General features: G+C 37.5%; 3 protein-coding genes across 6 annotated transcripts in view; all 3 read left to right on the top strand.

Moving 5' to 3' along the window:
• The first annotated feature begins 1,016 nt into the window (after positions 1-1,016).
• Positions 1,017-1,790, top strand: NOP10 (NOP10 ribonucleoprotein). The gene is made up of 2 exons (XM_039843999.1): positions 1,017-1,154; positions 1,444-1,790. The coding sequence occupies exons 1-2, from the start codon at positions 1,101-1,103 to the stop codon at positions 1,582-1,584; spliced, it is 195 nt and encodes a 64-aa protein (XP_039699933.1). The 5' UTR covers positions 1,017-1,100; the 3' UTR covers positions 1,585-1,790.
• A 2,929-nt stretch (positions 1,791-4,719) lies between these two features.
• LOC120587237 (uncharacterized) lies at positions 4,720-6,023 on the top strand. Its single transcript, XM_039843998.1, has one exon. The coding sequence runs from the start codon at positions 4,727-4,729 to the stop codon at positions 5,123-5,125; it is 399 nt and encodes a 132-aa protein (XP_039699932.1). The 5' UTR covers positions 4,720-4,726; the 3' UTR covers positions 5,126-6,023.
• Positions 4,924-17,488, top strand: part of SLC12A6 (solute carrier family 12 member 6) — a 77,146-nt gene continuing 64,581 nt past the window's right edge. Inside the window, exons 1-2 of one of the 4 annotated variants that reach the window (XM_039843993.1) lie at positions 4,924-5,328; positions 6,128-6,414. In XM_039843993.1, the coding sequence (XP_039699927.1) occupies positions 6,144-6,414 (271 nt within the window). In that variant the 5' untranslated portion in view covers positions 4,924-5,328; positions 6,128-6,143. Of the gene's footprint in view, positions 5,329-5,905; positions 6,415-17,488 lie in introns of those variants that run through there. The other 3 variants (XM_039843992.1, XM_039843991.1, XM_039843994.1) reach the window with 3 other exon arrangements.

The raw sequence follows: 17,488 nt of genomic DNA, 5'->3' as shown, positions 1-17,488 counted from the left end.
TAATTTTTGTTGTTTAAAAATTTTGTTAAATAATTTTAATTTTTAAATGAGTACTACATTAGCATGGTTATAAAGTTAAAGTGTGCAAAATAATATACAGCGAGTCTCCCTCCTATTCTTTTCCTGTGGAACCGAGTTTTTTGCCCCCCAAAACACCAATATTGTTTCTTGTGAATTCTTGCAGATATTTTTAGCTCTACTAGTAAATACGGTTGTACCGTTACGTTTATATTCTATTTTTTAAAAAAGCTTTCAAGTTTTTCTGGTTATAAATGTTTTTTTGGAATTATAAATAATACTGCGACGGTCATCTTTGTAATGTTACCCGGGCTCCGATTTTCATTTATTTATACTAGTCTCATAAGGAGAATTTCTACGTTCTTCGAAAAATTCGAAATACCCTTAGGAGGTACATCTTATTATGCTATTATTAGTTACTCACCACTATAAGAAAGAGCGCTGAATTTGTGGTAAAGAGACCTGAGTTTGGATCTTGGTTCGACCACTAAAACACACTTCACCAGTTTCATAAAATAACTTCATGCTCTCTTCGCTGTACAGATATTGAATACCCATCATGCACTCTTTACCGCCAATACTTTGAAATAGGGCGGGGGAACCGGATGTAAAAGAGGGGAGGGAAGAAAACCTCTCTTCCTTAAGGTAAAGGACCTCTGGATCCTGGAGCCCTTTGTTTCTCCACGCACTAGAAACCCGCTGCCCCTGAAATGGGTGTGCATCTTGCGAAAAAGACTGGATTCCATTCATTAATGTTCAACTCATATCTATCCCTATCCCACTCTAATGCTTAGCAGTGTCTGGCACACAGTGGGCACACTCAATGTGTCCTAGAAAGCCTGCAAGGGTTGCAACTTGGCGCCAATGCCTACAAGGTTGCAACTGGCTTGCAACTGGGCCAAGTCCTGCACCAGTGCGCCCCCTTCCGCCCAGCTGGAGAAAGGCCGAAAATGGACTACGTTTCCCGGCATGCTTTGAGAGAGACACTTCCGGCTATACAGGAAGGAAATCGACAAACACGTGAGGGCGTCTGATAGACTGAGCTGCTGACGCAATTTGGAACCCCAGGCTTCAGCGTGGTCATGTTTCTCCAGTATTACCTCAATGAACAGGGAGACCGGGTCTATACCCTAAAGGTGAGAAGAGCGAACATGTTATAAATGGGTATGGCGAAAAATGTAGGTGGGAGGAGCGGTTGAGACCTGCTACAGTCGCCTAGCTGGGTGAGGGGAACTAGAAAGCCCAAAAGCCAGGCGCGGTAGAAGCAGGGGACTGCTTATTCTGACTGTCGCGTCTCCTGTCTTCTTTTTCACCCTTTTTCGCGCGCCCTCCTCTCCATCCCAGTCTCTATCTCCCTTGTGACGCCAGTGAAGGAGTTTTCTCACTACTCTTGTACTGACAATATGTTCTCTCTACCTCGAGCAGAAGTTCGACCCTGCGGGACAGCAGACCTGCTCGGCCCATCCTGCTCGGTTCTCCCCAGACGACAAATACTCTCGACACCGAATCACCATCAAGAAACGTTTCAAGGTGCTGATGACCCAGCAACCGCGCCCTGTTCTCTGAGGATCCCTTAAATTTCATGTCTCCTGCCGCCTGCTACCCCTCTGCGCCTTGAAGCCTTACTACCACCCTTGCTCTTTGGAATCTGGTGTCATCATTACCTTTGATCATGCTTGTGAGAGGCAATCATGGTATCCCCCTTAAAGAGAACAAGTCTGAATCTTCGTATTTTGACTCACTGTTAGGTTATTAAAATGATTTGAAAGAGCTTTTATTTTCTATGTCGTGAGAAGAAAGAAGTGGTTAAAAACTGAAACAAAAAGAGGGGTGAGAGGAAAGAGTACCCCAGGGTAAAAACAATACCATTTGGAAGAAAATATTAAGTTGCTGTGATAGCAGGAGTAGTGCTGTATTGTTAGTGATGGGGGGTGATGGGGAAGGGAAAGAAAGGTTGAGAAAGACTTTTATGTAATTTTCAGCATTCACAGAAAAATACCCCTTTTGTCTCAAGTAATTTGCCCCTTTAAGTGACATTTTGATTCAAAAGGGAAGAGTTGCTTGAAAATGACAGCAGCCATATAGTAGAAGGAAAGCAGTGAATGGAAGTCAGGAGACCAGGATTGGTTCCTCTTTATAACTTTAAGAAAGTCATTTAACTTACTTAGTCCCACTTTTCTCATCATTTCTAAGTTCTCTTCCAACTCTAAAACTGATTGGGTTCAGTGGCGGATCTTAATATATCTGCAGTGTTGTCCCACTGTTGTGAATAGGAATGGTTTTATGCATATTTACTGCCCCTCTGGAAATATACCCAGGCTTTTAGTTCTGTCCAAGGAATTATCTTTTTACATACACCTACCTTTATATTCTCTTTGACAGCTAACTGGTATATGGACCTCTACATGGATCTTAATTTAAAGTTGAGGTATGAGAGATTCAAGCAGAGATTTTATTTTTCAATTTACAGCTGGGAGTTAATAACAAGAAACCTGTGAGATTTCTTAGGACTTGAGCTTCTGTCAATTGGTAACCATAAAATTTTAATCCAGTTACTTTATATTAGAGGGATGATGAGTCAAAATATTGTATACAGGCATTCAAGAAGTGCTACCTTGCTTCTACTCCTTGTCAAGTTAATCCACTCTTTTCCAATCTTCTCATTCATGGCTTTTGACGTTGAATTTGAATGTTTGTTTGATGCCACAGATTTGAAAATTGCTTTGTGGAGATTGTGTTCTAATTTTACAATCTTCTTTTTCTGCTACATCAAGATTGTAGACTCCGGAAGCAGATGTAACAAATCAGCACAAATTTGATTTATCAAGACTGGCCCTGAAAAGGGGCAGATGTTTTTCTCTTGGAAGCTAATGTTTTGATCACCTCAGCAAAGTTCAGGATAGTTGTTGACTGCTGAGAAAAAAAAAAAATCTAAACTTGGGTCATGGTTAATAGAAGACATGATTTTCAAATCAATTAAACATACGGGAATGGTGAAATGAGATACTTGTTTCCTATCAAGCATTTTTTTTTTTTTTCTTAACCTATTCACTTGCAGGGTTCTTAGCATTGGATCTGAGGGATTTTAAAGAGTTATACTGTCCTATTAAGCGGATAATGATTGAAGAAATATTAAAAATTCTGCAAATGGCTAAAAAAAAGGATCTGCTATGGAAGTTTCTTAAGCACCGAAGTCAGTTAATGAAATATGCTACCCATTTTTTTTAATGTTGACTGTAATTTTATCTTTATAATTTACACTTTCCCCACCAAAAAAGGATTAGTTTTATTGCATGGTATATTCTGTGTAGACTGAAGTAAAAAGACTTTGAGGTGGAAATACTTCAAATCGAAGTAGAGGAGAAAGGCAAACTGGTTTGAATACACCATGGACTTTTTCCTTAAGGTATTAACATCTGAGATGTGCTCAGAAATGGAAGAAGAGTCCTAAGAGTTATAGTATATTGGTATTAGGTAGTATATATAAGTTAATGAAAATATTCTGTGGTATGAAACAACTGGATGTCGTAGAAATCCAGTATTTCTTTATAAAGGGAATCTCTGAGATTTGAATGAACAGCAGGCCTGCCTGAAAAAAAACCCTGATCTTTCTGGGAGGTGAATTTCTTGCTTCCTCAGGTTAGAAAACAGCTTTATTGGGAGAGGGTCTGAATTCTTTAAGCTGGAAATTTATTTCCTCTGGAAATTAATATCTCCATGCAATTAAAAAACCCCAAAAAAACCAGCCTGAATCAATAGGCACAGGCTTAATAAAACATCTAGTTTTGAGGAAGTGTACATTTTAAGTGGGATTTTTTTTCCTCATTTTGTTACCTGGATCTTTTTAACTGGACTTTGGACTTTATGTGCCATTTGCTAAAAGGGAATTTGCTGGCTCAGGTCTTAAATACAGTTCTGATCTATTACTAAGGATGATGCTTAAAACATTTCCATTTCTGTAGAGGAAGGACACAGGCAAAGCTAGGGCCCAGATTGTTAAATTTAAATGTCTTGATCAAAGCTATAGGAGTAACTTTCAAACAAAACATTGATGAGCCAAAATTTATTGAACACCTCTATTTGTGTATTAAATAAATTTGTTAAGAAAAACACTGTTGGCAGTAGTAGGGAAAACCCTGGGAATGGAGTCAAGAGAAAGTATCTTAGGTCTAAAATTAAAAACGTTTTCGTTAATGGAACTTTCAGTCTGACTGGCAAGTGAACATAACATTTTCCTTGCTTCAATGAGGTATAGTTGACAAAATGGTACACATTTATGGTGTACAACATGATCTGATAGATGTATACATTGTGAAGAGCATTTTTTAAAGGACAAGAAAAAGGAAATGTACACTGTGCATAAATTTAAGGATACAATGCTTTAGACCTATACGTAACAATTCCAATAAAGGTAATACCTAGATATATGGTATTGGGAGATTTGTGATTTTGAGAAATTATTAATGGTATTTTCAGAGACACTCTTATTAAAGAGCGAGGGTTTTTTGAGGTTCTGAGAGCAAGGGGCAACGCCTGCTCCCAGAGATGCCTTCAGAGTGAGTTGGTGCAAGACAAGAGAACAAGAAAGGGATTGCTCTCGTCCACGTTTCAGGCCCCCACCCCCAACTACAATTCCCGTCGTGCTTCGGGCCTCCCACGTTTTGCCCCGCCCCTCGCCCACTAGTGATGCTGCGAGTCGGACGAGCGCATGCGCGCATCTCCCTCCGTCAGTTTGAGGGCGGCAGAGGCTGGGCGGGGCTCCAGACGCTCGCAGGACGGTTCCGCCCTCCGAACGTTCCCCCTTCTTCTCTTCGGACCGTTAACCTCGAATGAGGAACAAGCCGGGAGGGAAGGGAGGGGCTGCGGCGGCGTGGGCAGAGCCCGCCAGGCCCGGGGCCGGGAGCGGCGAGGTCACGTAACGGCTACCCTGGCGTCTGGCCGGGGAGGGGGCGCCCTCCCCGGCAGCCTGAGCCCTCCTGCGGGTGCTGCGGCTCCGAAACAGTTACCAGCTCGTAAACAACAGCTGCGCGCGCAACCCGCATCAGCTGGCGCCGGGATCCCGCACCTGCGACCTCCTCTTTCTCTCATCCGCACCGCCCCCTCCTGATCAGTCAGGGCCAGCCTGCGAGGCCGTCTTCTCATCTGCTAGGAACCAAAGGAAGAACGGCAAGGATCTGACCTGCGCCAGAGACCTGGGTAGGGGAGAAAGCGACTCCCGGCAAAGGGGTGTCTGGACCTGTCACACGCAGGAGAAACCCAGCGAGCAGACGTGGGCTCGACGGACTAGCAACGACCTGCCACGACCCTGAGGTGCAGTCCGAGGTGTCTCGATCCGCTATCCGCCTCCTCCCAGTTCCCAGGGACCTTTCTGCCAGAAGAGCGGGCGGGCGGGCCACCCCCGTAACCTCTTGGAGGCAGGAATCTGCTCTGCCCTGCATCCTCTGCTCGCTCTTGTCTCCTTATTCTCCGTCCAGCTGTGTGGGATATTTTTCCCGTTATGCATGCATACCTCTCCCACCAGATCCAAGTGGATTGTCGGCCTCAAAAACCTCGGGTGGCTCTACACACACCTCCTCCCAGCCAGACCTGTGGGGTATTCACCTGATGTACAACAGGTGGCCGGGTGTACACCGTTTTGCAATCTGACCTATGCTATATTTGCATGGTAAGGGTGGGCCTGCGCGCACTTTGCTCAACTAGAACCGTGGGACATTTACCAGATAAAGGACTAACTACCTCAGCCGAAACCTGGGGGTCGAGAAGAGAAAAGCTTCACTTGCTTCTCTAAGACCATGTCGCTGAGCCCTCAGCCCTGGACCAGGAGGGAGAGCTAAATAGCTCTTCATTCTAAAGGAACGAAGTTACAGGAGATAGGCATCGTTTTGTCTTTTTTTTTCCTTAAATATTTTTCAGCTACTGATAGTGCACTTCCTAGGACAGTCTGCTTGAATTCTGAATATCAGGATTCTTAATTGAGGCTTTGTGTGTGCTATAAATCAAGGTAATTGAGGGGTTGGTTTTTTTTTTTTTTAAGATTTTTGTGATTAAAGCAGCTAGCGTAGGAGGAAGGATTTTGCGGGATTTTCCTTTTTTCTTTGCCCTTATAAAGGAAAAGAAAAAGAAAAATGCATCCTCCAGAAACCACCACCAAGATGGCTTCAGTTCGGTTCATGGTGACACCAACAAAGATCGATGATATTCCAGGTTTGTCAGACACCAGCCCGGACCTCAGCTCCCGATCTAGTTCCCGAGTAAGATTTAGCTCCCGGGAAAGTGTGCCTGAAACAAGCCGTAGCGAGCCAATGAGTGAGATGTCTGGAGCCACCACTTCACTGGCAACTGTTGCACTGGATCCAGCCAGTGACCGGACTTCTAACCCCCAGGATGTTACTGAGGGTAAGTAGAAACAGATGACAGAATACTTTCATTGCTGGCTTACTTATGGAGGATGACTGTCTCCTGGGAGATCGTTTTTCCATTATACAATAATCATCAGGAACCAAGGTACCTCTTTTTGAGATGCTTAGGAACCCTTTGGAATCATGGTTAGCATAGTGGCTCTCTGCAGTAGTAATTTGGCATGTGAGAAGGTAAGGTATATGGCAAGAAGAAAAGTAGATGTATGTTTCAACTTCCTCATTTTTGCTTCCTTAGTATTGAAATGAGTATTTTGGTTAAGGATGAATGGTAAAGAATTTAATTGTTTTTCAGGGCAGAGAATTCTAAATTGTAAAATTCAGTGGAGAACCAGCTTTGGGGCTCCTTTACAGCTGGCCACTTACAAGGAGTAAATATTGATCATATATATCTTAGTTATTAGCTTTCCTACAAAGACTTGACAAATTGTATCACAAAATTCTTTTTAAAAATTTATATTTTAGAGAGAGCGGTTCAGATAGCTAAGATCACTGAATGAGGCTGGGTAGATCCAGTGTGCTATTATGTTGAATGGAAAAATTCTAAAGAGGCTTTCAGGGCCTGATTCCCACATAATTTTTTCACTTCGAACTTTAAATGTAATGTATTGAGTATTGAGCCTTGTCAGGAAGTAGCACACAAGCCGCTTCTGACTTGGATTGAGCTCTGCAGATTTTTAGCTTCCTGAACCAGCTTGTGTCAGCGGCTTGGAAGTTTTCATTGGATTTACGGGAAGAGGTGATGGAAGAGAGAGATGAATAAAATGGAGAGGTCATAACATTTTTTGAACTACAAAGTAGCGAAGTTTGAGAAAAACCGTACTGCTTTATATATTTAGTTTTATATTCTTTGTATATTAGTTATATATTCTAACTAGTATAGATATGTCAGGTAATGAAAATTTAAGATTCTCATTATTAAAGACTCTTAAAATGATATTCTACCCAAATTTGAAAACCATAGCTTCAACTGCTGACTTGTGAAAACAATTTTCTGGTGTCAGGAAATACTGTTCCTCCTAACCTAAAGGGTGCAGGAAACTAGAATGATTTTAGTTCCTTATTTCTGTTTCTGTTTTTTTATGTCCGGAGACAAGGTAGATTGGGTAAAGTTTATAGTCCTAGAATGCACATATCCTTGACTAATAATTTTTTTAATAGAGGTATTATAGATTGGTTCCTAGACTTGACTATTTTCAACTTGACAAACTTTACACTGTGTACCGCAGTGTTAAAATTATATTATGGAATAAAAAATAATTACTTTTTCTCCAAATTAATTCTAAATTGTAGTTTTAGTTTTTATTTATCACACTATTTAGGTTGTAAAAATGCCAGGTAAAAACTATAATATTGTGTTAATTTTTTTTTTTTTTTGCTGTAATTGTCATTAGGTAATTTATAATTAAGTGTTGTTAGAGTTGTAACATATATGTTATGGAATTGTATTTGCATACTATTTTAAAAAGTGGACTTATATCCATAATGTGTTAGCCTTGCAAAACAGGATCCTTGTCCAAGCTGCTCTCCTACCTATAAGCATTCTTTACAGTACAGAGTGGTATCATTTTACACTATAAGGGTAAAACTGGAGATATGTCTAGGTGAAATCTGGTTTTTGGGTCGGTACAGAAATTAAAGCTTGACTCTCTATCTAACACATTCCTTCATGTTTTAATACTCTCCTGTAACAGATGAAAGGGAAATTAAGTGTCCAGCGGTTAGTCACACATTCCCTTATATTCTTGGGAAACTAATTTCCTACTTTCCCAATGACGTACTTTTTATATCTTTTTAAAAAATTCTCATGATGACTGTCATGTGATATATTTTCCCCACCATTAGAGGATACTGCTTAGAAATATAATTATTTCACCTTTAGCTTCATAATATGCACATGCCCTTTTCACACATAGATCTTCAAAGGATGCTGTTGTAAAAATCAAGGACATACTGTTAATCTACATTTGTTTGTGGGCTGAAGTTAGTATAGGGAAACAACTACTTCTTTTGCTACAATTGCTCTATCCTTAAGCTCAAAGTGTTTTTGAGAATTGTTTGCTGTTTTACTACTCAGAATTCTGTGATTTTTTTTGACCCTTTTTACATCTTTCTGTGGTTGTGATGTTGGTATGATTCTCAGTCTTTTCCCCACAATTCCCATGTCTCCCACATTTCTTCTTGAAGGGAAGCTTACCCCCTAAAGTTTCTTTTCTCGGTATATATGCCTTTTACTTACATAACATTGCACAACATTGGTGGTGATGCATGAAGTTTAAAATACTTATTTCTGTGTTTTAATTTTATTTCTATTGGCCTTTTGAGTAGGTAATTATCTTTCTGCTATCAAAGTATTTATAGTTCTCCTTTCATTGTGTCAGGGTTCCATTAGAATTTATGGGGCTGTCCACTAAGTAAATAAAATCAAGAATCTTAGCACTGTACTTGCTTAGGCATGAAGAATGTCTTAAAGATACAGAAGGAACTGTTGAGAGTGGATATCTGGAGAGTTTTGAAAATAGGGTGGAGAGTTGGAATTTTCCCTTATCTAAATAATTCAGAAAGGCATTACAGTTTTTTATATTGAGAGTGTATCACTTTCATAATAAAAATTTTTTTAAGAGGCATGGCACGTTAGGGAACCTCAGATGATGAAGAATCAAATTCTGGTCAAACACCATTTTAATAAAGAAGGAAACAGGCTTACTAAGATGTTTGTTTTGTGGATCACAGAATGGGAAAACCAAGACTGCAGCACAGGCCTCCTGACTTCAATCCAGTGCTTTTCCATATATCATTTTGCCTTTGCTCTGATGGGTAATTTTTATATTTGCCTCATGACCACTTGGTTATCTTAAATGATTGTTAAAATAATACCAAAAAAAAGAGCAGGGAACATGTTTTTATATCGTATACAGCCTCAAATACATTTTAACTTACATTTCAATAAATAAATGTTCCCTGAGGCTCTGATATGTGTGAGTCACTCTGGTGAGAATTATAGGAAACATGAGGTTTCTGCCTTTGGAGAGCTCATGGCATAGTAGTTAAAATGATGAGGACACTATCCATTCCTTCACCAAACATTTACTGAGCACTTATGGGTCAGGTCCTGTTCTAGGTTAAGGATGCAGGACTGATAAAAGAATACAGTAACTGTTCTAAGAAAAGTTATGAGCTAATAGAGAAAGGAAACAGATTTTCATATAAATTATAATGCCACATGATAAATGCAACAATAGAAATATACAGCAAAATACAAAAAAAAAAAATATAGCAAATTTTTAAAAAATACAGTAGAAAAACACAGCAAAGGAGAATGATGAACTGAGGTAAAATGGAGACTCTAAGAGATGAGAGGACTTGATGAGGTAAAATGGTTGTGAAAAATGTAGGAGGATTAAAGACTGTGGTCAGTCAAACGGAGTTAATTGTTTCAGAGGAGGGCCGGTTCCAGTGTTAACATGATACAGCACGCAGTTTGGGAGTGGGTTTCTGAAGTGGAGTAAAAGTAAAAGCCAATTGAGTCAAGGAGTTCTAAGGATACCAACTTTGAGGCTGGCCATTATCAAGTTTTAATGGAGGAGTATTAGGTGGTAGAGATGCAAAAATAATTTAGCTAAGTCCCTCCTTCAAGGAGTCACCTTCTCTGAAACTTTTTCTGATTCAACCCTATACCCAAAGAGAGTAGATTAATTTTTTAAGTACCTATATCCTTTATATAGGCTATTACTATAGCAGCACCTACTTCACTTAATTTTGTTATTTCGTTTACATACTATTTTTCTGAATTAGGCTGCAAGCTTCTTGAAGACAGGGACACAAAGTTGTCTTTGTATTCACAGCACCTGGAATAATGATGACACATATCCTGTATTCAATAAATACATGTTGAGCTGAAAATCTTCCAGAATAAAAAAGGGACAGAAATATAAACAAAAATTAAAAACATACTGGGATAAAAGCATATAAAATGTACCTGCTAGAGCAGTGATGCTTCATCTGGCTGCATATTGGAATGATCTAGAAACCTTTTTAGAAAATACCTCTGCCTCATTTCCAGGGATTCTGATTTAATTGCATCAGTAGTTTTTTGTTTTTTGTTTTTAAATTTTATTATTAGTTTCAAGTATACATTACATTGGTTAGACATTTATATAGTTTATGAAACGACCCCCCTAATTGCTCCTTCTGTCTTCTGGCTGTCCACCTAGCCGTTACATTAATGCTTACTGTATTCCTTATGTTGTGCTCCCCATCCTCGTGATCATCTATCGACTATTAATTTGTATTTCTTTAACCATTAACCCCTTTTTCCCAACTCCCTAACCCCTCTTCCCACTGGCCATCACCAGATTGTCTTCTGTATTTGTGTCTGTTTTTGATTAGTTTGTTCTTTTTGTTCCTTAGATTCCACATATAAGTCAAATCATATGATATTTATCTTTCTATGTCTGACATTTCACTCAGCGTAATAACCTCTAGGTCTGTCCCTGTCATTGCAAATGGTAGGATTTCATTTTTTTAATGGCTGAATAGTAGTCCGTTGCATGTATGAACCATAACTTCTTTATCCAATCATCTGTTAAGGGGCATTTAGGTTGTTTACATATCTTAGCTGTTGTAAATTGTGCTGCCATGAACATAGGAGTGCATAGAGCTTTACAAATTATTGTTTTGGTTTTCTTTGGATAAATACTTAGAAGTGCAATTGCTGGGTCAAAAGGTATATCCATTTTTAATTTTTTGAGAAACCTCCAGACTGTTTTCCATAGTGGCTGTACCAATTTGCAATCCCACCAACAATGTATGAGGGTTCCCTTTTCTCCGCATCCTCACCAACACTTGTTGTTCTTTGATTTACTGATGATTGCCATTCTGACAGGTGTGAGGTAATGTCATATGATGGATTTAACTTGCATTTCTCTGATGATTAGCGACCTTGAGCATCTCTCATGTGTCTATTGGCCATCTGTATTTTCTCTTTGGAGAAATATCTATTCAGGTCTTCTGCCCATTTTTTAATTGTATTATTCTTTTGTTGTTGTTGAATTGTATGAGTCCTTTATATATTTTTGGATATTAACCTCTTATCAGAGTATCATAAGCAAATATCTTCTCTCATTCAGTCAGTTGTCTTTTGGGGGTTTTTTTTGTTTGTAAAAAGTTTTCAGTGTGATGTAGTCCCATTTGTTTATTTTTCTTTTGTTTCCCTTGCCTGAGGAGATAGGTCCGAAAATAAATTACTAGTAGCAATACCAGAGATTCCTGCCTGTGTTTTCTTCTAGAAGTTTTATGGTTTTGGGTCTTACATTTAAGTCTTTAATCCATTTTGATTTCTTCTTGTATACGGTGTAAGAAGGTGGTCCAGTTTCCCTTTTTTGCATGTATCTGTCCAATATTCCCAGCACCATTTATTGAAGAGACCTTCTTTATCCCATTGTATAGTCTTGCCTTCTTTGTCATATATTAAGTGAGTGTATAGGTATGGATTTATTTCCAGGTTCTCTATTCTGTTCCATTGATCAATGTATCTGTTTTCATGCCAGTACCATGCTATTTTGATTACTGTAGCCTTGTAGTATTGTTTGATATTGGGTAGTGTGATACCTCCAACTTTGTTCTTCTTTCTCAAGATTACTGTGGCTATTTGGGGTCTTTTATGATTCCATATAAATTTTAGGATTATTTTTTCTAGCTCTCTGAAAAATGCCATCGGCATTTTGATAGAGATTGTACTGACTCTATAGATTGCTTTGGGTAGTATGGCCATTTTATTTATTTATTTATTTATTTAGACATTATTTTTATTTTTTTAACATTTTATTTTTTTGTCCCCCTCGCACTCAGTAACCACTAATCCATTGTCCATGTCCATGAGTCCCTGTTTGTCCTTTTCCTTTTCCTAAAAGTTTATGTCCCACATATAAGTGATAGCACATGATTTTCAACTTTTTATGTCTGGCTTATTTCGCTTAGCATGATTATCTCGAGGTCCATCAAGGTTGTCACAAATGGCAGTATTTCATCTCTTCTTATGGCTGAGTAATACTCCAATGTATATATGTACCACAGCTTCTTTAGCCAATCATCTATCCTAGGACACTTCGGTTGCTTCCATGTCCTGGCCACTGTGAATAGTGCTGCTATGATTATCAGTGTGAAAATATCTTTTTAGATATAGGTTTTCAAGTATTTGGGGTAAATACCCAGTAGAAGGACTGCTGGATCATATGGTAGATCAATTCTTAGTTTTTTGGGGAACCTCCATACTGTTTTCCATAGTGGTTGTACCAGTTTGCAGTCTCACCAGCAGTGTATGAGGGTTCCTATTTCTCCACATCCTCTCCAACATTTGTTATTACTTGTCCTGTTGATTATAGCTATCCTAACAGGTGTGAGATTGTACCTCATTGTGGTTTTGATTTGCATTTCCCTAATAGATAGTGATGTTGGTCATTTTTTCATATATTTGTTGGCCATTTGTATGTCCTCTAGGGAGAAGTTACTGTTCAGGTCCTCTGTCCATTTATTGATTGGATCGTTGGTTTTTTTATTGTTATTGAGTCTTCTGAGTTCTTTGTATATTTTGGATATTAGGTCCTCATCGGAGGTGTTGCTTGCAAATATATTTTCCGAGTATGGCCATTTTAATGATGTTGATTCTTCCTACCCATGAGCACAGTATATGCTTCTATTTATTTGTATCCTTTTCAATTTCATTCTTCAATGACATAATTTTCTGAAAACAGGTGTTTTACCCTCTTGGTTAATTTGATTCCCAGGTATTGTTTTCAATGTAATTGTAAATGGAATTATTATCTTAATTTCTCTTTCTAAAAGTTCATCATTGGTGTTTAAAAATGATGCCACTGACTTCTGAATGTTAATTTGTATCCTGCTACTTTACTGAATTCATTGATCAGTTCTAACAGGTTTTTGGTGGAATCTTTAGGGTTCTTTATATATGGTATCATATCATATCCAATTTGGATACCTTTTATTTCTCTTTCTTGTCTTATTGCTTTGGCTAAGACTTCCAATACAATGTTGAACAGGAGTGGTGAAAGTGGGCATCCTTGTCTTGTTCCTGATCTTCAGGAAAATGCTTTTGTATGATGTTAGCTGTAAGTTTGTGATATATGGCCTTTATTTTGTTGAGGTATGTTCCCCCTATTCCCACTTTGCTGAGAGTTTTTATCATAAACGGATGCTGGATTTTGACGAATGCTTTTTCTGCATCTATCAATAGGATCATATGATTTTTATCTTTCAATTTGTTAATGTGGTGTGTCACATTAATTGATTTGCAGATATTGTACCAACCTTGCATCCCAGGAATAAATCCAACTTGATCATGGTGTATGATATTTTTAATGTACTGCTGAATTCGGTTTGCTAATATTTTGTTAAGGATTTCTGCATCAGTGTTTATAAGAGATATTGTCCTATAGTTTTCTTTTTTTTGTAATGTCTTTGGTTTGGAACCAAGGTAATGGTGGCCGATAAAAGGAGTTAGGGAGCCTTCTCTCTTCTTACATTTTTTGGAATAGTTTGGAAAGAATAGGTGTTAATGCATCAGTAGATTTTTAGGTTTTTTTTTTCAATTTTTATTTTATTAGTTTCAAGTATACAGTACATAGGTTAGACATTTATAAAGTTTATAAAATGATTCCTCTAATTGCTTTCTCTCCTCTGGCTCTCCACCTAGCCATACATTAATGCTAACTGCATTCCCTATGTCATGCTCCCCATCCCCGTGACCATCTATCAACTACTAATTTGTACTCCTTTAACACATCACCCCATTCTCTCAGCCCCCTAACCTCTCCCCTCTGGCAGTCACCAGATCATCCTCTATATTTACGAGTCTGTTTTTGATTAATTTGTTCTTTTTGTTCCTTAGATTCCACTTATAAGTGATGTCATATGATATCAGTAGTTTTTAAAAGCTCTTCAGCTTATTCTTATATAAAGCCAGAGTTGAAGACCATAGCTCAAAAGGGAAAAGTGATTAAGGCTACATGCATGAGAAGAACTTTCCCACCTGAGCCAGACTTTGAAGGATGAGCAGAAGTTCACTAAGTGGATAAGGCACGATAGGCTTTTCTTTAAATATCAGTGAGTCTTATAGAATGTTAATCTGCACTTGGAACCATCACATTACACATGGACATTTAGCCTACTCAGCTGATCTATCAATTCTATGTATTGTTGGTAGGTCTCATCAGTAGTCTCATGCTAGGGTTCAATCAGAACAATATTTGACTAAGAAACTTGAAAAGCTTTTATTTCACCATAAGAACATGTTTCAAAGTACCACGTACTTTTTTAATACTTTTCAAAAAAACTTTTTGCCCCAAACTAAAATAAGTGAATTACATTGTATTGGTAATCACAGGTGACTATTACCCTTCTTTAAATATACCTTTCATATTACATGGTTATCAAGTACTATCCATTTCACTTCGGCACTCTAATAGTGAGCCAAAACATTGTATAAGGTAATAAGATGGATAGTTTTATAAAAGTATATCGATTTGGTACCTTCTTAGCTCACCTGATAGCATCCTCTGATAGATTTTTTTTTAGGGGGTTTTTAGTAACACCTGTCTGAAACATTTTGGTTTTAAACCATAGCTCTTTTCCCCTCTTCTCCATACTCCATAGCCAATGATTAAACTTTATAATATGCTATTTTATACCACAAGAAGCAATCAGCCAAATCCAGAATAAGGGAAATTTTATTGATTAACTAGACTCTTCAACAAATAAATGGCCTAGAGTGGAGTGGAGGAGGAGTGATGGAAAGGGAGGGAAAGCTGTTACAGATAAAAAGCATATCAACCAAATGCAATGTGTGAACTTCGTTAAGATCCTAATATGAACAAAACAATTGTAAAAAGACACTGAAGTAATCAGGGAAATGTGATCATGTACTTAGTATTAAATGATACTAAGGAATTATGAATTTTCTTAGGTATATTTATAACTGTGGTAATGTAAAGCCCTTATCTATGGAGTTTCATGTTAACGTATTTAAAGAAGAAACACACTCCCTTACACAAAAAAGTTGAGAGATAGACAAAACGAGATTGGCAAACATTTATAATTTGTTGAATTGGGGTAAAAGGTACATGAAGATTCATTTTACTGTTCTCTATACTTTTATGTTTATTTGAAAATTTAATTAAAAATTTTTAAAAGTTGAACTGCAGTCAAGGTGCTTTAATAGGAAGGACTTTCTTTTATAGAGTGTTGTAGAATGCTCTAGATAATTTCATTAAATATCAGTGATTGGTAAAGTGATTGCTTCATTTTTTATCTTTAGTGGTCTCTTCTGTGTCCTCACTGATTCTTTCCACCAGAGGCCTTATTCTTTTCCTATCAGTTGCATGTTTCTTGATTCCAGATTCTCATAAGCTTTGCTTTAATATTACCTGTATCAGAATGGAAAAGAAGGAAGAAGACACTCTTAAAGACCTGGGAAACTCATAAAAATCATGAGTTCTCATTTTAAGGCTGTTAGAATAAGGGGAATGTTTATAATGCTGACTTTAAGGCAGTTTGTAATGACCTATGAGGACGATACTATGCTGCAAACTTTTGGATAGAGGACTCTTTTTCCCTTCTGCCAAATAAAATATTTGTGGACTAGCAAGGCACTCTTTCCAGACTTCACTGGAAAAGGGCAAACTGGACTTCAGCCCCCAGCTCCCTGCCCTTTTGGCCTGACACAGTCTGCACAGCTGCACTTGGTGGGCTTGTTGACTCGCGATAATTCAAATTATATGTGTTTAAGTTCTTGGTGATGTTTCTTAACAGTAGGTATGAAAGTGCGGAGACCTATATTGTATGAATTATGAAAGCATTTTATTTTGTGAATGTGTAAAACAATCTATTATTTTAATAAAATGTTATAAATAAATGAGAAAACAATAAGATGTTATTCCCATTAACACCCTGTGATTAGTGCTTTGGTGTATTTTGTAGAAACCCAGCAATTAAATGTGAAGATATGATCACAGAACTGCAGAACATACAGCATACACACATAACACACACGATACCTTGCTTTAACTGCAGAAGTTCGATAGTTGATTAATAGAAAATATTACCATATTTGCTCAGTTCTAAGGTGTATATTTATCATATTTTCAACATTTCTGATATTCAGATGCATTTTACTTTTGAAGAATTTTAAGCTACTGTTAAACCATTAGTGGAATTTACAGTTACAATTTCAGAATCAAGTCAATATTATAAATAAGTCAATCTGAGAGGCTATGCAAAATCTGAAATTTTGAAGTTAACTGGATGTCTTAACTGAAAAAAATGTAAGAGATGAAGCTCTTTTTTCCTCCTAAAACTGAAGTTTTTATAGTTGAAAAGCACAGAAATAGAAAACAAAAGCTACATTAAATAATAAGGAAATAACAAGTATGTTTAGGTCTTAATCCTAATTTTAGTGTTTTTCTTTTTAAAATTTCCTGTTATTTTAGCTCAACTGGGTTTCAGTCTCCAGTTTCCTTGCTAAATTAATCAGTGGCAACTTCTGCTTTGTGTTTCTATTACTGCTTTGCTAAGCCTTATTACATTTCTAACAGCTTTGAGAAATTCATGCAAGATATTCAGTTGATAGCATTCACCTTTTTACAGTAGGAACCATTTGGTAGGTAGCCTCAATTTTCAGCAAACTGGCACCTAAATTACCTCCATTTTAGCAGACAAGTCTGCTTTTACTTTGGGATAAGGCTATTCATTTTTCATACTGCTAGTTTAAAAAAAGAAAATACTAGTAAGTTAAAAATTCTCATATACATATTTACATTTTCAGTCGGAGGAGCTGTGAGAAATTAAATCCACCAGAAATTCATCTTTATTTTAATTTGAGAGCATTAGCATTTAATATTTAAGTTTTTTTTTAATATCCAGAAATAATGCTTATTTTCACAGCTGACTAATTTACTCCCTAGACTGCATGTAAAAAATTATGTTTTGTTGATTTATTTATTTCTGGTTTAGCAGTGTGCTAATTTCCAATTAAAACTTTA

This window comes from Pteropus medius, unplaced genomic scaffold (assembly GCF_902729225.1).
Source record: "Pteropus medius unplaced genomic scaffold, Ma_sr-lr_union100, whole genome shotgun sequence".
NCBI classification, from domain to species: domain Eukaryota; kingdom Metazoa; phylum Chordata; class Mammalia; order Chiroptera; family Pteropodidae; genus Pteropus; species Pteropus medius.
Note: the sequence above shows the minus strand (reverse complement) of the source record. Positions and strands in the feature narration are given on the sequence as shown.